The 20,590-nt window shown below is 53.3% G+C and overlaps 1 protein-coding gene across 4 annotated transcripts in view; it reads right to left on the bottom strand.

Moving 5' to 3' along the window:
* ZFPM1 (zinc finger protein, FOG family member 1) overlaps nucleotides 1-11,366 on the bottom strand; it is a 46,210-nt gene extending 34,844 nt beyond the window's left edge. For 2 of the 4 annotated variants that reach the window (XM_054170080.1, XM_054170081.1), the window contains exon 1: nucleotides 11,172-11,366. In XM_054170080.1, the coding sequence (XP_054026055.1) occupies nucleotides 11,172-11,211 (40 nt within the window). In that variant the 5' untranslated portion in view covers nucleotides 11,212-11,366. Of the gene's footprint in view, nucleotides 1-9,338; nucleotides 9,749-11,171 lie in introns of those variants that run through there. The other 2 variants (XM_054170082.1, XM_054170084.1) reach the window with 2 other exon arrangements.
* Nucleotides 11,367-20,590: the final 9,224 nt, after the last annotated feature.

Genomic DNA, 20,590 nt, shown 5'->3' with positions numbered 1-20,590 from the left:
TGCTGGATCCAACAGCATCCCACTAAACTGGGCGCCATCCTGCTGGATCCAACAGCATCCCACTAAACTGGGCGCCATCCTGCTGGAGCCAACATCATCCCACTAAACTGGGCACCACCCTGCTGGATCCAACAGCATCCCACTAAACTGGGCGCCATCCTGCTGGATCCAACAGCATCCCACTAAACTGGGCGCCATCCTGCTGGATCCAACAGCATCCCACTAAACCGGGCACCATCCTGCTGGATCCAACAGCATCCCACTAAACCTGGCTCCATCCTGCTGGATCCAACATCATCCCACTAAACCAGGCACCATCCCACAGGACCAGGCAGCATCTTGCAGCAGAAGCAGTGAAGCGAAGGCTGGAGATGGATGTAGAAAGGCAGATGCTTCCCAAGCATCCCTGGACTCTGCCAGCCAACTGCCAGTCCTTGGGAACAGGCAAAGCTCAGCTGAGAGGTTGGCACCAGAATCACAGCCATGTGGCATCACTTCAGCTGGCAAAGCCAAACATCCCCATGATGCCAGCAGGTCCCTAGCATCTGAGACCAGAATCTCCATCCCAGTACAGGGATGTGGCCACACGTTCAGTACACCCCATCCACGCAGCTCTCCAAAGTCCTTTGCCCACTGTGACAACCCTGTCCCCACGCTCATGACACAGGGCTCCGCCAAGCCTGGGTGCAGACTAGGGAGGGTGTTTTGGAGCTGAAAAACTCCATCCTACAGGGCACAGCCAGAAAGAAAGGGAGGGGGGGAAAAAAATTAAAAAATAATAATAATAAAAAAAATGGACTGAAGGTTTTTCCCTCCCCTCGCACTCCCTTCCCTACCTTCTTTTTGAAAAACATAATTTATCTGTGTATTATCAAGAAATCCAGACACTTTAATCAGTGAGCTATGAAGTCAGTATTTCCATTCTTATCTAGCGGAGGAGTGGAAATGGAGAGCAGATAGGCAGCTCCGAGCCGGTCCGTGGTGGGGAATGTTAATGGGAGGAGCGGCAGAGCCATTGGCTACCGAGCTGCCGCTATCGCTGCCATTATCGGGACCTTATCGAGGCAACCATCACAACGCAGTAATGGGGCCAGTTCAACTTTCCGCATTATCATAGGAGCTGGAAGTAGCAATGAGAGGCCTCGGCTGGGAGACGGAGAAGCCAGCAAGCGAGCGGCCAAACTTCCCGGCGGAGCAGTGAGAGGAGGGGAAGAAGCAGAAAGCAGTTTTTCCTCCCCGTGGTCCCCCCTCCCCCCCACGCTGGGTGATGTTCTCCTGCGTGTGCATCCTTCTGCGTGTTCTGGGCACCAACCCTGAGGCACAGCCCCAAAGCCTTAAGGGTGCACCCCCAGGCACCAAGCCTGCTGAGCATCCCAAAATCTCAGGCACCAACCCGGAGGCACATCCCCAAAGCCCTGAGTACTGACCCTGAGGTGCATCCCCAGGAATCAGCCCTGCTGAGCATCCCAAACCCCAGGCACTGACCCCAAGACACATCTCCTAAGCCATAAATACTGACTCCAAGGTGCATACCCAGGTACCAACCCTGTCAAACATGCCCAAACCCCAGGCACTGACCCTGCTGAGCATCCCCAAAGTCACAGGGCCACAACTCTACTGAGAATTCCCAAAGCACAGGAGCATGATCCTGCTGAGCATTCCCAAAGCCTCAGGCACCGACCTCGCTGAATAGCCACAAAACCAGAGGTACCAAGTCCTGCTGAGCATCCCCAAATATGAGGCCATGACCCTCCCAAGAATCTTCAACACCCTAGGTACTGACCCCAAGGTGCACCCCTGGGCACTGACCCTGAGGCACATCCTGAAGCACTGGGCACTGACTCCAAGGTGCACCCCTGGGCATCGCCCCCAAAGGACATCCCTAAAGCTCCATGCATTGACCCAAAGGTGCATCCCCAAAGTTCAAGGCACCAACCCCTCCAAACATCCCAAAAGCACAGGGCCAGTGAGCTCATCAAGGATCTCCAAAGCTCTTAGCATCAACCCTGAGGCTTATCCCTGGGCATCAACCACCCTGAACATCCCTGAAGCCACAGACACCAACCCCAAGATGCATCTCAAAGCCCTGTGAATCAGCCTTGAGGCACATCCCTGGGCACCAACTCCAAAACAAGCACCCCTAAAGCCCCAGGCACTGACCCCAAGGAGGTGCATCCCCTGGCACCAGCTCTGATGTTCATCCCCAAAGCCCCAGGCACCAATCCCTGATGTCCATCCCCAAAGCTCCAGGCACCACCACTCAGGTACATCTCTAAAGCTCCAGGCACCACCACTCAGGTACATCCCTAAAGCTCCAGGCACTGACCCAAAGTGCATCCCCAAAGTCCAACACACCAGCCCCCATCAAACATCCCCAAAGCACTGGGCCAGGATCTCATCAATCATCCCCAAAGCTCCAGGCACCAACCTTGGGGTGCATCCCCGGGCACCAACCCCTCTGCACATCCCTGGAACTCTGGGCACCGGGCCTGAGGCACATCCCCAGCTCCTGGGGCCACGACCCCCAGCTGGCCAAGGACAAGAGAAAACAATGCACTGATATTTCATCAGATGGACAAATTGGAGGAGCACATTTCCTCCACGCGCTATCGGAGGGGAGATGTCAAGAAAATATGTTGATGTGAGAAAGAGGAGATAAAGAATTATTTTGGAGGAAAAAAGCCGTGGAAGGCGCTTATCTGGAGTGACTCATAGGCACACACTCCTTAACCCCACTGCAGCCCAAGGTCAGCAGTCACATTCCTTTCAGCATTTCAGCCCTTCCAAAATAACATGTCGCTGCAGGAACAATGTGGAGCCTTCCCCGGGCAGCCATCGGAAGAGGGAACTGTATTAGCCCCAAAACACTTGAACTCTCCTGATAAAAGAAGCAACGGGACAACAGCCTGGCCAAGGTGGAGCAGCCAAAAGCCCTGAGTCAGACAACAAAAAGTCATGGGACATGTCACACAGACAAAAAAAACCCCAAAATAAAAATAAAACCAAAAAGATATACTGGCCTTCTGCTCCCATTCCAGCTCTCCTCCAGTGGAGGGGAGAGGATTTCTGTTCCCTCCAGGAAGAAAAATCCACACCCTTGGTGCAGCCACTGGACTTGTAGCGTGACACAGGGCTGGCATGAAGGCTTCTTCCAGCACTTTCTTAAATAAAGACACTTGACTAGCACAAGGTTTCTCTGCTCCTGCCATCTCTCCTAGTCGCTACTCATATCCCTCTTACCAGTCACTACTCACATCCCTCTCACCAGTAAGCCTCGAGTCCCAGATGTGCCCCACAGAAGGTCTGCACTGGTTTTCTCTCCACCCCAGCTGGCATTTTCCAAGCCAAATCATGATTTTTGTGGGGTTTTTTGGCAGCAGGCTGAGCAGCACACATGGAACATCCTCTTCCCTTCCCCAGAATGGGTGTATTTAACCCTGACACCACCAAGCAGGTCACAGCGGCTCTGTCCCTAGGCTGTACCAGCCCCACTGCTCCCTGTTTGGGCAGCATTGTAGCTTCTCATCCCAGGGATGCAGGTGGCACTAGGAGCGTGGCATGGCAAGGGGTACCCAGAGGACGCTGCAGAGGGCAGATGTGGACAGGGCTCCCTGGCAACTCCACGGCAGGTTGCTCGTGGGATGCCGCCATGGCTGGGTGGCTCCGACAGGTCACAGGATGGCTTGAGATGGAAGGGTCCTTAAAGAGTTGAGAAGGGTCTCCACGGTGGGATGGAGCTGCACCTCTCCAGGAACCAGAGACCAGCTGTGCCATGGCACTGTCTCCTTGCGCAAGCTGCTGCAACACCCATGGGGAGAGGACTGCTTCCCAAGCCCTGATTGCTGAGCTGGCCTGCTCGCAACTTGGCGAAAGGGGAACCTGCCGCTTGCAAGGTGGCCTCGTGATTCACGACGGAAAAATAAGACCTTGCCCAACCGCTCAAGTCGGGATCCAGAGCCGTAATTCCCAGCCAGAGGTGGTCTTCCACGCTCTGGCATGGGATGTCAGGGATGGTCCCCATGGCACAGGCGTCGCCATGGCTCCCTGCCCGCTCAGGGTACCCAGGGAGGGGACGGCACAGCGGTGTCCCGTGGGGATGTCCCCTGGGGGTGTAGGAGGTGGAAGAGCGGCAGCAGACACAAACCAACCCAACCCCAGCGCCCACGGGTCCTGGAAGCGGCCGACTTGCCAAAGCCGCCGTGGCTGCCAGGGCTGCCTTCCCGCCCCGCGGCTGCCGGCGGGGACATGCACCGGGGCTCTCGGCAGAACTGGTTCTGCCACGCTCCTGGGTGCCCCACATAGAATCACTAAGTGGGGGGAAAAGACCTTTAAGACCTCATCAAGTCCAACATCACCACAGCCACTAAATCATGCCCCTCAGCACCACATCTCCACAGCTTGGAAACCACTCCAGCGATGGTGACTCCACCACCTCCCTGGGCAGCCTGGTCCAATGCCTGAGCACACTTTCAGTAAAGAAACTGCTCCTAATATCCAACCTAAAGCTCCCCTGGAGCAGCTTGAGGCCATTTCCTCTCACTCTGACCATAGTCAGCCTGAAGCTGGCAATTGCCCTCTGAGCATCTTGTATACATCCTCCTTGCCTGATGGGAATGGCTGGGAAGGGACATCCTGGGGATAGACCCAAAGTGGGGTCCCAAAATAGGTTTGCAAGGTGAGCACTGAGGGAATTTGCCATGTGGGACAGCCATGATGTGTCCCATGACTGTCAAAACACAAAGCTGGTGGCACATGGTGGCCCAAAGCCTTGTAAATGGATATAGTGTCCCAGAAAGAAGCCACAGTGAGCTGTCTCCTCAGCCACCAGGTGCTGAGCACGGTGCTGATCCCTCTCCCATCCCACAAAGATGCTCATGACTGTACAACTGGTCATGGAAAAGAAGAGAAACTTCTTCCAGCATCACCTGTGGCTGCTCCAAACCTCACACCAAGCAAGAGCATGGCTTCCCTGTAGTGCTACCCAGTTGCCATTGGGAATTGTCTGGTGACAGCCAGAAGAGATCACCATGATCAGGGGATGGGTGATGGCTGGGAGAGCTTCCACCAGCACAGCACAGCCTAGGGGGCACTGTCCCTATCCTGTCCCACCCTGAGGGGACCACAATGGGTTCTCACCCCTGGGACCTCCAGATGCTGCATCCCAAGAGGCTGGTGGCATCTGTGATGGGCAGAGCTGCTGCGGGGGCAGATGTGCCATAGGGCTTTGCTGCCTGCACCCCTGCCATCACTTTGGGATGCCACCAAGTCAGGGCTGGCAAATGCCTTGGGGAGGGGGCATGTTTGCACAAGAGGGGAGGGGCTGGCATGCAGGCAGCACCCGTGGGTGCAGCAGACACATGGGACACAGTGATGTCACCCTTGGGATGCCAGTAGTGGGGCACAGGAGACTGTAACACCAAGGCAGCCCCTAATGAAGGCACAGAAAATACCAGTTTGGGGACTGGAGCTGGAGGCTCTGCCTGCACCCACCTCATCCATGGAGGAGCAGGGAGCAAACCCTCCCTATCCAGCAGAGGAGCCCAGGGTAACACACTTATCCATTGCCCACCCCAGGCTGGAGCAGCCCTTCCCTGGCAGACCTGGATTGGGAAACTGAGGCAGACAGAAGGCTGATGGAGATGGAAAAGTGCACTGGTGGGGAGAGGAAAAATGCATGGACCAAAAGGCAAGGAGCAACTCAGAGAGCAAAGGGAGCAGGCAGGAGGCGTGCCCAGAGCATCCCACGCCACCAGCTCACCACACTGCTGCCAAAAATAGATTCTGGGCTGGCCACTGTCAGCCTCTGCAAGAAATGCAATTTTTCCAAGCTTCCAGGAAGGATGGATCCCATGGGCTGGCCAGCACCATGACCCCCAGCTGGCACTAATACACCCTGACCAGTACTTTACCTGGCATCATAAATCCTTTCCTTGGCACCATGACCCCCTGCCTGGCATCAAGACCCCCCCTTCCCTGACATCACAAAGCTCCCCCAGCGCAGCAATCGCCTTCCTCAACACTATGCCCCCCCTTCCGTAGCATCACAACTCCATGCCCAGCAACACAACCCCTTCCTTGGCACAGAAACCCCCTTCTCTGTCATCAATATCCCCATCCCCAACACCACAATCCCCTCCCTGGCACCATGACATCTCCTGGCATTGCGACTCCATGCTCAGCACCACAACCCTGTCCCTGACACTGTGACCCTGTAACCCAACACCAAGACCCCCTCCCTGGCACTGTGACATGCTTACCTGGCACTACAAGCACCTTCCTTAGCATCACAACCCTTTCCCTCACATCAAGCCCCCCTTTCCCTAGTACCATGACACTCTTCCCTTGCATCACAATCCCCCTTCCTAGCATTGACCCCCCTGCCCAGCACTAAAACCCTTTTCCCTGGCACCACAACCCCCTTTGCCAATGCCACAACCGCTTCCCCCAGCATCAAGACCCCCTTCCCCATCTCCATGACCCTCTCCTGGCACGGAGACCCCTTTTCCCTACCATGACCCCCTTTCCTTGCATCACAACTCCCTTCCCTGGCACTGTGATCGCTTTCCCTGGCATTGCAACCACCTGCCCAGCAGCACACCCCCTTTCCCTGGCACCACGACCCCCTTCCCCAACAACACGAGCCCCTTTGCTGGCATCAAGAGCCCCTTCCCTGACACCACAGCAGAGCCCATGCAGTACCAGGCCCGTAGCTGAATTTGCAAAAGAGGGGAAAAAAAAAATCATTTAAAATACAAAACCACCTCACCCCACCCCGCCGAGAGGCTGAGCTGCACAGATCGCCCTCACTATCTAACACCATCTAATAGCAATTAAAGAAAATCCACACACACAAAAAGACGACGGTGCTTTCAACACTCCCCCCTCCACTAACCCACCTCCCCCAACCCCTCAGTTTCGCCCCAGCTCAGCCGAGCAGAATGGGAGATAAAGATCGAAAAAGAAAGTCAAAGCTCTCATCGAACTAATGCAACATCTGCAGCTGATAAGAGGGTGCTGGGGAGAGCTCGGCACAGATGGGGTGGGGGAGAGTGAAAAAAAACCCAACCCCAAACAAACACCTTGAGAAATAGAAATCATGCACATGCAGCTGCCCCTCCAAAGAATCAGATAATTAAGGTGCCGGCGTTAAGCACATTTGTGATGGAACAAACTGTTGGAGCCCTTTTGCCCCCTTTTTCTTTGCTGTGTTTGTTGTTGGAGCGAATCCTGTTCGGGTCTGGTGGGGAGAGATAAGTTGGTCCTTATCTGCCCTGGCAATCGCTATCAGGATGGAAATCGGTTTTGGTGGGGCTTATCAGGAGCTGAGATCAACTGCAGCTGAGAGCAGAATAGAAAAAATAAAAACGCGTGGAAAAAAAAAGAATGCTTTAAAAAAGCAAGCATGAAAGGAAAGGAGGGGGAAAAAAGAGAGAGAGGAAAGGAGGGGGGAAAAAAGAGAGAGAGGAAAGGAGGGGGGAAAAAAGAGAGAGAGGAAAGGAGGGGGGAAAAAAGAGAGAGAGGAAAGGAGGGGGGAAAAAAGAGAGAGAGGAAAGGAGGGGGGAAAAAAGAGAGAGAGGAAAGGAGGGGGGAAAAAAGAGAGAGAGAGGAAAGGAGGGGGGAAAAAAGAGAGAGAGGAAAGGAGGGGGGAAAAAAGAGAGAGAGGAAAGGAGGGGGGAAAAAAGAGAGAGAGGAAAGGAGGGGGGAAAAAAGAGAGAGAGGAAAGGAGGGGGGAAAAAAGAGAGAGAGGAAAGGAGGGGGGAAAAAAGAGAGAGAGGAAAGGAGGGGGGAAAAAAGAGAGAGAGGAAAGGAGGGGGGAAAAAAGAGAGAGAGGAAAGGAGGGGGGAAAAAAGAGAGAGAGGAAAGGAGGGGGGAAAAAAGAGAGAGAGGAAAGGAGGGGGGAAAAAAGAGAGAGAGGAAAGGAGGGGGGAAAAAAGAGAGAGAGGAAAGGAGGGAAAAAAAAGAGAGAGAGGAAAGGAGGGAAAAAAAAGAGAGAGAGGAAAGGAGGGAAAGAAGAAAAAAAGAAAAAAAATCAGAAGCAGGCCCCTGTGACCGGCGCAGAACTGCTTGTTTCCAGCTCATTTGGGGAGAAAAAATAAAGTATGATATATCTGTATGAGCACAAGAGATGGAGAGGAAGATGAGCATGATGAGATTGATCTCCTCCTTATCCAGCCCTCATCGCAGGACCCGGCGCTGGAGCGCACGCAGCAGCAGCAGCCGCCCCAGCCCCGCTCGTCGCCCGCGCTCCCCTGTTTGAAGTTAATAAATATCCTGCGTAATCTGGGCTGGAGATCAGCTCCCGCGCTCTATCAGCCCTTCACATCTATCTAGCAGCAGAACAAAAGACAAGAAAACAAAATAAAGAGGGGAGGGAAAAAAAAAAAAAAAAAAAAGAAGAAGAAGAAGGAAGGGAAAAAAAAAAAAAAGAAGAAGAAGAAAACCAAACCACCAAGACTATAAAGCAGCAGCGGCAGCTGCAGGGAGGGTTTGACAGCCAGAGATGGGATGGGGAGTGAAAAATGACTGTCCCCCCCCAGGGTAGATACCCCATAACATTAAATATATTAAAGCTCTGAGTGGTTTTTTTCCTCCCCCCACCCCCTATCAGAAACCACCATCCTGATGCAATCGGCTTTCAAAGCCTTACTGGGCAGAGTGGGTGCTCCCCAGGGCAGGGGTTTGGAGTGACCCTGAGTTGCTGGTCTCCATCGTTGCTCCAAAAAAGCAAAGAAGAAGAAGAAGAAGGTTAAAGCAGTTGGTTAAATATAGTCCGGTGTGTGTGATCTTTGTCTTATCAGTGCTGGCGATCGGCCGCTCTCCCGGCGATCTCCCCGCCAGCCTATCTGTGCATCGCATCGAGCTCACAGAAAGAAAAAAAAAAACACCACAAAAAAAAAAAAAAAAAAAAAAAAAAAAAAGAGAAACCAACACACACACACAAAAAGATGGAAAAAAAAAGACAAAAATAAAAGACCAGAAAAAAACACACCACCACATTTCACCGGGAAAAAAAAAAAAGTAGTCAAAAAAAGACAACAAAACCCCCGAAACAACCCCCGAAAAAAAAGAAACAACAACGAACCCAAAGCGAATAATTCCCACCCAATCAAGCCCCAGAAGAGCTGAAGCGAGAGTGAGAACATCACGTCACCAAGGCAAAGGCAAAAAAAATAATAATAATACTAAAAGAATTAAAATAAAATCAGCAGATAGCGATCTGGAGGAAGGTTTTTTTTTAATGCTCCAACCAAGATGATAGCTAAGGATAGACTTTGTGGAAACAGGTCCGGTCTGTACATGAGAGGAGTCTGGTTACCAGAGCCCTGATTCATGCATACCTTCCCCCGGCGCACCGAGCCGTCGCAGGCAGCGGCAAAGGAGCTCTCTGGCCGCGCTCGCCGCCTCTAATGACTGTTTTCATGTTGACACATACAGGAAAGGTTCCAAGCTTTCAAGCTTTTAATCACTTTTGGCCATCGCCGGCGGCCTGAGATCAGCCTCCCACTTTTTATCATTTCTTCACATCGCTACAGAAAAGCGGCCCAGGAAGGAGATACGAGCCACTCGCACCCAAACCCAGCCGCCACAGTCTCATCTAGCCCCACTTTCAACCCCACCGAGGTCCTCCACCACGTCGGATGAGTGTCCACCTCTCACCGCTGCAGTGGTTGAGAGGCTTCAGTCTCTCGTATCTCCCAGTTTGAGGAGCAGGCTGGAGCTGGGCTTTGTGCCGAAATAAAGGCGTGGAAGTTGGATAAAGAGAATGAGGGGGGGTGGGGGGGGGGGTGGGGGGAAGAAAGCACCCGACACTATCACCCAGGAAAAAAAAAAAATCTAGGAGGCAGCTTGGGACTATTTTTAACTCTACCCGGGTAAAAGTCTAGCTGAGCTTTATCACCAGAGCAATCACCCCAGGCAGGGAAACAGGTAGGTGCAACTCAGCCTTGCAATTATTTCAAGAGAAAGATAAAGAGAGATTATCACATGGTGGCCAGCCTTCCCTATCCTCCCATCAACCTCTTATCTCCAGCTTCCATCGACTCGAGGGGGAAAAGAAAAACATGCACACACAGAGAGAACCGGAGAGGAAGGAGAACCACCAAGCTGAGCCTGACACTGACAAACTTCCAGCACTTTGCAGAATTCCTGGGTGCAGATGGTACATCCCCCACGGGACCAATGCAGATGCTGGTTGATGGGTTTGATCATGGGGACCGACAACCCTTTGGAGATGGTGGGGACCCAAATGGTAGCCCAAATCCTGTAGAACCTCATGGTGGTCACTCCTGCTCTCGGCCTGGGGTGTCATCACTCTGTCCACACCCAACTGGGAGCCAAGCGGGGGTGGGCAGGACGGGGGACGACGGGTGTCACTGGGCACAGTGAAAGGTTGAGGCCACCCTGGTCAGCAGGGACGATGGCATGTGGGAGTTGGTGGCACCCTTAGGGAGTGAGGGGTCCTTGTGCACAAAGGGGACCCCCAAGCAAGGTGAGGGTGCTGTAGCCAGGGCTGCTGTCAGGGCTGGGGGTGTCCCGGCGTGGGTTTGTGGTGCTTCAGCGTGGGGGAAGGTTTGGGGAGCCCCTCGCCCTGGCTCACGTTGGATAGGAGGGAGGCAGGCGAGGGTGATAAGATCACAATTTCAGGCCGTCCCGACAGAGCGATGTTATCAGGACGGGACTTGCAGAACGGAATATTTTAAAGCCTTATCGGGGCCCCCATCGGGAGCCGGTACCGGAGCCACGGCGCTGGCGGCAGGGGGGGGTGGGGGGTGGGTAAGGGGGGGCGGAGAAAAGGAGGCGGCGGCGACGGAGACTAAAGCAGACGACCGGTAGCGGCAACGGGCACCCACGGCGACCGTCCGGGGTGGGTACAAGGGGGGTGTGAGGGAACACGGGAAGAGGAATCAGCGAATATGATTCTATGAATATGGGGGAGGGAGGTCAGGGAACACGAAGGAGGGGGGTCAGGAAATACGAGGAAGGGAGTGAATGAATACCGGAGGTGGGGTTACAGAATATTAGAGAGGGGATCAGGGAGTACCGGGAGGCTTGGGGGAGGGAGTACTGGAAGGGTGGGGAGGTGCGGCAAAAAAAAAAAAGCGAGAGCACAGGGGTGCAGTACAGAAGGGGGAAACCGGCGGCAGCGGGTTGTCGGTACCGGTAAAACTCACGTTTGATCTGCCGGGGGTTGCTCTGTTTCCTCCTGGACATCGCTCGGCGAGGGGCGAGCCCGACGCCCCGGCTGGCGGCTGGGCGGGCGGCAGGTGGGTGGCGGCGGGCGGGCCCCCGGTTGTTTTCATGCCCGCCCGCCCAGCCTCCCGTACTGCCGGGGCCGGGGCCGGGGCCGTACGCGGCGGAGCGCAGCCGCCGCCGCCGCGGGATTTTTCTCAATGGGGCGGCCGCGGCGGCTGAAACCCGCGGAGCGTTCCACGGGGGCGGAGCCTTCCCCCACCGCGCACCGCCGCGGCCGCCCATAGGCCGCTGCTCCCCCCAGGGCCCTGCCCACCGGATGGCGGAGCCAAGGGCGCGGGGCGGAGCCGGGGAAGGGGTGGGCCCGTGGCTGGGCGGGGCTGGGGGCGGGGCCAGAGGCGGGCTGGGGGCGGTGGCGGGCGCCTCTCGTGGTCTGTGGTGGGTGCTGCGTGTACCGAGGCGCGCGTTGGGGTCCTCACGTCCCCTTCCCCTGGGTACCCTATCAACCCGAATTGGGATCCTGACCCCATCTCTTCCAGGTCCTGTTCTCCCTTCCTGGGGCGCCCAAGCCCCACCTTCGTGTCCCCAGCTCCCCCTTTTTGCATCACCAACATCTCCTGCATGTCCCTGACTACTCCTTTGGGGTGCCCAACCCCTCCTTGGGGTCCCCAAGCCCATCCTGCGTGCCCTGAACTCCCCATTTGGCGTCTCAAACCCCTCCCGTGAGACTCCAGTCCCCTCCTTGGTGTCCCCAAGCTCCTCCTGCATGTCCTCAACTCCCCCTTTGCAGTTTTCAAACCTTTTCTAGAGTCCACAAACCCTTCCTTTGGCACTCCAATCCCCCCTTGGTGTCTCCAAGACCCTCCTTTGGGACCACAGCCCCCCTTCAGTGTTCATAAGACCATCCTTTGGGATCCCAACCCCTCCTTTGGGACCCAACCCCCTCCTTTGATGTCCCCAAGCCCACCGTTACAGTCCAAGTCACTCTTTGCACCCTTTTGCCCCTTCTAGAAGGTCCTAAACTCCCACAGGGCCACCAAACTCCCCTTTAGGGACCTTAATCCACCCAGCTGGGGTCCCAACCCACCTTCAAAGCCTCATCTGGGAGCCTTCCATGGGGTTCCCAGGGCTTCTGTTTGAGCTCCCAAATCCCTCTTCAATCCTGCTTGTTTGCAGATGGATGGTCCAAAATGTTCTACTTTTGAATTCTAGAGCCACTGTGACCCCAGCTCAAGGAAGAGAGGCCTCCCTGAGTGCACTGGGGGATGATTAGGGATGCTAAGGTTCCCAGCAGCATCATTCCCAAAGCAAGTTGTCCAGGATCACAATGTCCAGGTGGGTTTGGAATCTTTCCAGAGGAGGAGACTCCACAGCCTCTCTGGGTAGCTTGTTCAGGGCTCCAGCACCCTCACAGCAAAGAAGTTTCTCTTCCTGTTCAGATGGAACCTCCTGGGCTCCAGTTTGTGCCCACTGCCTCTTTTCCCATTGCTGGACACCACTGAGAATACTCTGGACCCATCCTCTTGCCCCCACCCTTTAGCCCCTGCTGAGCATTGAGAAGATCTTCCCTTAGGCTGCTCTTCTTCAGGCTAAACAGCCCCAGGCTTCTCAGCCTTTCCTCCTCAGAGATTCTCCAGTCCCCTCAGCATCTTTGTACCCTCTGTTGGACTCTCTCCAAGTGCTCCCTGTCTCTCTTGAACTGGGGAGCCCAGAGCTGGACCCAGTTCTCCAGCTGTGGCCTCACTAGGGCAGAGTAGAGGGGCAGGAGAGCCTCCCTTGACCTGCTGGTCACGCTCTTCTTCATGATCCCCAAGAGCCATTTGCCTTCCTGGCCACAAAAGCACACTACTGGCTCCTCTCTTCAGCTATCCCTGGACGTGGGGTGTGCCAGGCTGTCTTTATTTTATTTTATTTTATTTTATTTTATTTTATTTTATTTTATTTTATTTTATTTTATTTTATTTTATTTTATTTTTCCCTTCTCCTCTCTTTCCTTTTTTTTTTTTTTTTTAAAGGGTTTTTAATTAACTTCCTGTTCCAGTGGTGGGATAATGAGTTTTAAGCAGCACATGATTCCCAGTAAAGAGGTCAAGCCAGCGGTGAGGATGTCAAAAGAAATTAAGTTAGGAATTAAGAAGAGTTCCAGGGGAGAAACAACAGAAAAGGAAAAAAAAAACGCAAACCACAAAAACTGTGGAGGGAGAGAGCTGCTGTGAGGACAAGGCTTTGTGCTCCACCCACTTGACCAGCCACCCCTCAAAATGACCCTTATGGTATTTTTCACCTCGTTTGGCCCTGAATCACAGCTTTCCCGGAGACCATCCCACCCCAGGGCAGGCAGCTCTGCTTCCTGAGCCTTTTCCTTCCCTGCCATCGTGATGCAATCAAGTGTCAGTCCGTGATGGCTTCGCGAGGTTCAGAGCAAGGAGACTTGAGTGGCCTCTGCTTTGCATCATCTGTGATGGGCACTGGGTGACTGAGAGCTGAGGCTCCACTCTGACAGTTTTGAAGGTCTCCATCCTCTCCCCAGCATGGCCATGGGGATTTTGGGATGAAGAGCTGGTGCAGTGCTGCAGATCCTGCTGGATCCTCCAGCACATCCATAGCATCGCCTGGTGACACCTCCCCCATCACCCATGTTATTTACCTGGCACGTTTTGCTTATGCCAAGACAATTAGACCAACCACCTAATTAAATTAACACCACTAATTGCATGAAACTGGAGGAGCTGGGGGTGACCAGACCCTAAGAGGACACCCATAATTCCTCTACCCAGAAGGGAGCAGGGGATATTGGCTATTTCCAGCTCTTAGTGCTGGAAACAGTAGCAAGAGCATCCCTCGAGGGGCTAAGGGGATAGATGCCAGTAGCTGTCACACCCTCAGGGGGCTACATCTCACTGCTGCCATGAGAAGCCAAAAAAGCCTTAATGGAGTCGGTAAGAGCCCAACATGGACATGCAACCCTGCTCCAGAGAGGAAACAGGTTGCAGTTCTTCCACATTCTTTCCCAGTGTCCTTTTAATCAGTGTTTTGGCACCTTCCCAAAGCCTCTTAGATCCACCCCCAGCACTGGGAGTTTGCAGTGGCATCAAACCAGGGCTGGATCCCAGTGTGGGAACATCCCCCCCATCCCTGAGAATTCCCAGTGGCATCAAACTGGGCCTGAATCCCAAGGATGGAGAACATCCCCAAGCCACACATCTCCTCGCTCCGTCACCCTGCACATCCCACCCTGCCGCGCAAGGGACCCGTGGCTGTTGCTGCATGGGGACAATCAACAAGAGCATGGTGGCTGGGTGGGTTTGGGGTTTCTTTTTGCCCCCCTCTTGCCTGATCCCGTTGTGTTTGCCAAGAGATTGTTCTCGGGTACCAGAATAAACAGTGTGTTTTCCCGAGGAGTGAATTACACGCCTGCAGAGCAGAGATAATGCGCCAGCCGCCGGTTCCCCCCTTGTGGGCGAGGTGACATCTCTTTATGGAGCTGGAGACGTTTGTGTTAGTGCCAATTAATCTGAAGGGGGGGGGTGGATATTATTAGAGGAATGGGGAGGGGAGGTGTTGACAGAGGAATGTAAATGGGAAGAGCTAAACCCTTGGTCGTATTTTGTGGGTGAGGGGTGGTGACGCTGGGTGGTGATGCTGGGTGCTGCGTTGAGAGCCTTGGGGAGCGCTGGATGCCCACAGGGCCGTGAGCTGCTCCAGGCAGTGTGACCATCCCCTAGCATCACTTCTCCAGGGCTACAGAAACAGCTCTTTCCAACTACAAAACATCATGGCTTAGGGGTTTTGTCCCAAGAGGGAAGGATGGCATCTGGGTGCCCTTGCAGACCAGGGCAGGCCAGGGCCCATTTGGTGCGGGGTACACTACAGCCCTGCCACCTACTGGCAGGAGGACTCGGCCCTGGATGCCACTTGTCACCTCCATGTGGCTCAGACCTGTACAGGTGCCAGCAGCCTTGGGGCAACTGTGGCATGGGCATGACTTGGGCACAGCTTGACTATAGCTTGGGCATGTTCCTCCACTGCTCAGACATGACTCAGGCATGGCTTGAGGATGCCCCTCTGCTGCTTGGGCATGTTCTGTGCAGAGATGCTGCTGTGGGACTTGGACCTTCTGGGAGCTGCATTGGCAGTACAGGGATTTTTGGGCTAAAATAAACAATGCAAAATGATACTGCAAGTTACTGAAGCCTGGTGGGAACATGCAGATGAGCAGCTGCCCACCTGCCAAATTCAAGGCTGAGATTCCGCAGTACTTATTTCCCCCCCGTCTTCTGAATTCCCATTATAGGGATGATACTTTAACCCACAACAGACTGACTCCACTGTCCCAGGGCATCAGGCAGAGAAAATGGGCTGCAGCTTGAGAGACCTTGCTGCTGGCAGGATGGCAGCTCCAGGTGTGTGCTCCCTCAAAACTACCCTCCCTGGGCCTGGAGTTTCCCTGACTGAAGGCAACTCAGCATCAGGGATGCTGAAGCCCATGGGCATGCTTGGTCCTTGTCATGCACATATGGCCAAGGGGACATAGGAGCTGGGATTTAAATTCCTGCTGTGCAAGGAACAGGCAGATTTGTCTCAAGAGCAAGAAAAAAACAAATCTTGGGCCCCTGCTAGCAGTGTGACAACCATGGTGGATCCCATTATCCTCCAGACTTTATGGAGAGGCTTAAAACACCTCCAGCTTGGAAACTTGGGTGTACAGCTGAGAAGGCTGGCTGGGTTGGTGGGGAGGGGGGGGGCGACAGGGGGGCTTGAACAGCAAGCAGCAGCTTGAGGAGAATGTAGGGGGTGGCAAGAAGCCAAGAACCCCCCTAAGGTGCTCCGTGCGGTGTCAGGCATCATCCATTCAAACCCAGCCACCCTGAAGCCCCCTTGGGGTTGGCTCAGGGATCACCCCCATCTGTGGAGGGTGTTGGCTGGGGGTGAGGATGGTGCATCCCAATGGGATAGAGCTCTGAGGACCCCAATGTCCCATAGGTTCCCTCCCTTTCTGTGTCACTGGCTCCCGCTGAGTAGAGAGTTAATCTGCAGCTGGGAGAAGCTTTGCCTTCCTTGCTGGAATTATGTTGACAGGGACCTTCCAAGTGACAAGTGCTGCTGGATAATGTGGGACTCAGCAAACCAGAGGGGATTTAGGGAGCTGGGGGTGGGGGTTATGAATTCAGCAGGCGCTGACACCACAGGAGGGGATGTGGGTGAGTGCAATGGGGAAAAAGACGGGGTGACCCCCCTCTTATTTAGAGGAAGAATGGAAGAATGGAGTATTTCAGCCTTGGGAGATGATGCTGGTGATTCCCTGGGGATCAGAATTTGGTACCCAAGTGAGCATCACTCCTCACCAGTGCCGCAGGAGGGTGGGCGATAGAGGCTGGTGTCCCCACACCCTACCCATGGCCCCCGGCATGGTCCCAACCCCTGCATCAAACCTTTTCCTCCCATTTCTAGGTGGGCAGGGAATGAAAGCCCAGGAAATCCCAGGAATCTGGAGGGGGGCGGGGAGAGTGCTCCAGTAACCACCAAGCATGAAATACTCCAAAATGCTCCTGCCCTGGTGAAATATTGCAGAGGGAACACATAAAAGTCCCATTTCCAGCCCCATCACGTTTCCTGCCAAAACAAAGCGCAACAGCTCTGCCTTAAATTCGCTGCAAAATTCTTCTGAGGTTATATTTTTACTTTTTTTTCATTTTTTCTCTCCCCTCTCCCCCCCTAAATTAAGCCATACTAATTATTTTCAGCCACTTTATCTCCACTCTGCAACACACCAGGAGGGTGCGGGCGGCGAGCATTTTAAGCTTCCATAAACAAAAGAGTAGTTTGGAAAATAATTCTATCAATTAATCAAATTAATCCGGCAGTTTGAGTTACAAGCCCCAAGTGGGGAAGGATTCGAGCCGGCGGTTGGGAGCTATCTCCCGTTGACAGCGCTTAAATGTTGCGATTGCAGCAGTAATTAAAGAATATAACATGTCCAGCTTTGTGTCAGCCTCCTGCCTTCAGACCTCGGCGCTCAGCTGCCAGAGGTCAGCTTGAGGACGAACTGCTGATGAGCGAACTGGGCTGTCAGCATCGCCACCGCCACGGCTATCACCATCGCCGCCACCATCACCCTCACCCTCTCCATGTCCATCACCATCACCTTCATCCTCATCCTCACCATCACTATCACTATCATCCTCATCCTCACCTTCACCCTCACCGTCACTATCACCATCACCCTCACCATCACTCTCACTGTCATTGTCACTGTCACCATCACCATCACCCTCACCCACACCATCACCTTCACCCTCACCCTCATCCTCACCATCACCCTCATCCTCACCATCACCCTTACCCTCACCATCCCTATCACCACCACCATCACCACCAGGAGCACCAGCACCATCCCTACCACCACCACCATCACCCCCAGGAGCACCAGCAGCATCAAAAACCAAGTTTGGTCATCACCACTGCAAGCACCAGCCAGTGATGAGCAAACTGGGACACTGTCATCAGCAATTGATGATGACCAAACTGTCCCATCACCATCACCACCACCATCCCTATTACCATCACCATCACCAGCAGGAGCACCAGCACCATCAAAATTGGTGATGACCAAACTGGGTCATCACCACTGAAAGCACCAGCCAGTGATGAGCAAACTGGGACACTGTCATCAGCAACTGATGATGACCAAATTGTCCCATCACCCTCACCCTCACCATCACCATATCAGTTGGTGATGTGCAAACTCAGACGTTACTATCACCATCACAATCACCATCATCATTACCATCCCAGTCACCAGTTGGTGGTGACTGAATAGGGCTATTGCTGTCACCATCTGGTGATAAACAAACCGGCCATCACAATTGGCAGTGGGCAAACTGAGCTGTCACCATCACCACACCATTACCATCACTACCTCCATCACCCTGACCAACTGATGATAAACAAATTAGGCCATCACCATGATGATGACCAAACTGGCCCATCATGCTGGGCTTCTTTTCCCCTGGGAGCAAGACCCTCATGCCATGAATAGGAAGAGATGATATGTGGGCATCTTCACAACTAAGAAGTTCCACTGCTTTACAAATGAGTGCCAGGTGACAGCAGAAGCAGCACCACCATCCTCCTGCAGCCATTTAACAGTGGACACCACAAAGCTGTGCAGAGCATTCAAAAAAATGTGTAGACATGGCATTTGGGGACGTGGTTTAGTGGTGTTGGGTTGATGGTTGGATTTGATGACCTTAGAGGTCTTTTCCCACCTCAAGGATTCCATTCTTTTATGATTCTATGATCCTGTGCTTCAACCATCCATTAGAAAAGTCATCACTTGGTTGGAGAGGAGTGGAGGAGGATGAGATGGTTGGCTGCAGGACACAGTGCGGGAGGAACACCCCACAAAGACCAGGCAGACAGGGAATTTCTGTGAAAATATTGGAATATATTTGAGAAGGTTACTCATGTTGGATTTTACATCACCACCCCATATTCTCATCTCATACTTTATTATAACAATATTAAAGAGGCACTTTAAAAGCACACACATAGGACAGCAGAGGAACGGCGTCTCCTGCTCGCTCTCTGCTTCTCTGGGACCAAAACGAACCAAAACGAAAACAATATCAAAATAAAACCTTTTGACAGAAGACATTGCACCCAAGGTAAATTACCTACAATATTTTTATACAATACAAAGGATTGTAAAGATACATATTAACAGAATAAAGCTTCTTTCCCCCCCCCCCCCCTTTTTTTTTGTGTGTCCTTTTTTCTCTCCTTTTTACAACCACCCTCCCCCGCCCTTACCCCCTCCCTACCCCCCCTCTCAAACACGAAGAATTGCAGGACAGACGCAAAGTACTCTGACTGTTCCTATCACATCAGTGCATCACTTTCACCTCCTTGACTTGGGAGTATTTCATTAGTAATTTCCATTCTCTTCCATGTCCTCATTTTGCACCTGAGATTTCTTTCTGGATTCAAAAGTTCACCTGTGGAACGTGCTCGTGGAACGTGACGTCGCTTTGCCCACACCATGGAGGACCAGCACAGAGGAAATTTAGTACTTTTTGGCTTTTTTTTTCCTCTAAAATGGATTTGTTAACTTCTTTTTTTATTATTTTTTTTTCCTTTTTTTTTTTTCCTGCTTTGTTTTCTTTTCCAGGTAATGGCAACTTCCTACTGGTTCCCTTTTAGTTTTTGATCAAGGAAGTCTGTATTCACATTACGATGAAGAATAGCACCAGTAACTGTGTACTAAGAAGCAGATGACTACAGAGCCACTAACTCGGTACAGGGAGGGAGGTTAGCTGGGATACCACTGAGGGCACTTGGTTAGTACCTGTTCACAGAATCCCAGCATGGTGGAGGTTGGAAGAGACTCTGAAGATGACCTAATCCAACCCCCCTGCTAAAGCAAGGTCACCCACAGCAGGTCGCCCAGGATCCCGAAGTCCAGGTGGGGTGGGGGGTTTGGATCTCTCCAGAGAAGGAGACTCCACAACCTCCCTGGGCAGCCTGCTCCAGGGTTCCAGCACCCTCACAGCAAAGAATTTTCCTCTCATGCCAAGATGGAACCACCTGGGTCACAGTTTGTGCTCGCTGCCCCTTGTCCTGTCACTGGGCACCACTGACAAGAGTCTGGCCCCATCCTCTTGCCCTCCACCCTTTGGCTTTTGCTGAGCATTGAGCAGATCCCCTCTCAGGCTGCTCTTCTGCAGGATAAACAGCCCCAGGTCTCTCAGCCTTTTGTCCTCACAGAGATGCTCCAGGCCCCTCAGCATCTTTGTGGCTTCCACTGGACTCTTTCCAGTAGTTCCCTGTCTCTCTTGAACTGAAGAGCCCAGAACTGGACCCAGCTATGGCCTCACTAGGTCAGAGTAGAGGGGCAGGAGAACCTTCCTCAACCTGCTGCTCACACTTTCTTCGTGATCCCCAGGAGACCACTGGCTTTCTTGGCCATGAGGGCACATTGCTGGCTCATGGGCAACTTGTGGTTGCTGCCCAGAACTGGACCCACCCCTCCAGATGCAGCCTAGCAAATCGGCGCGGGAAATTGGCACAGTTTTGTTGTTGCACAAAAAAACCAAACCCCAACGACCCCCACACAAAAAGAAAACTCACACACACACACACACACACACACACTAAAACAAACAACAACCCTAAAAAACTCAGAGATTGTCACAAATGTCAAGGTGCAGCTTGCTCACGGTGGTGGCTCTTCTTTGGTGACATCATCTACAGTGGTCAAAGAGCGGCAGCATCTTCTGAAGGACTGCGGCAGTGCCTTCTGAAGGGCTCCGGCAGCGCCTTCTGAAGGGCTCCGGCAGCGCCTTCTGAAGAGTTCTGGCAGGGCCTTCTGAAGGGCTCCGGCAGTGCCTTCTGAAGGGCT

The sequence above is a fragment of the Dryobates pubescens genome, chromosome 19, assembly GCF_014839835.1.
Source record: "Dryobates pubescens isolate bDryPub1 chromosome 19, bDryPub1.pri, whole genome shotgun sequence".
Taxonomy (NCBI): Eukaryota; Metazoa; Chordata; class Aves; order Piciformes; family Picidae; genus Dryobates; species Dryobates pubescens.
The sequence above is the reverse complement of the archived record's forward strand: the minus strand, read 5'-3'. Positions and strand labels throughout refer to the sequence as shown.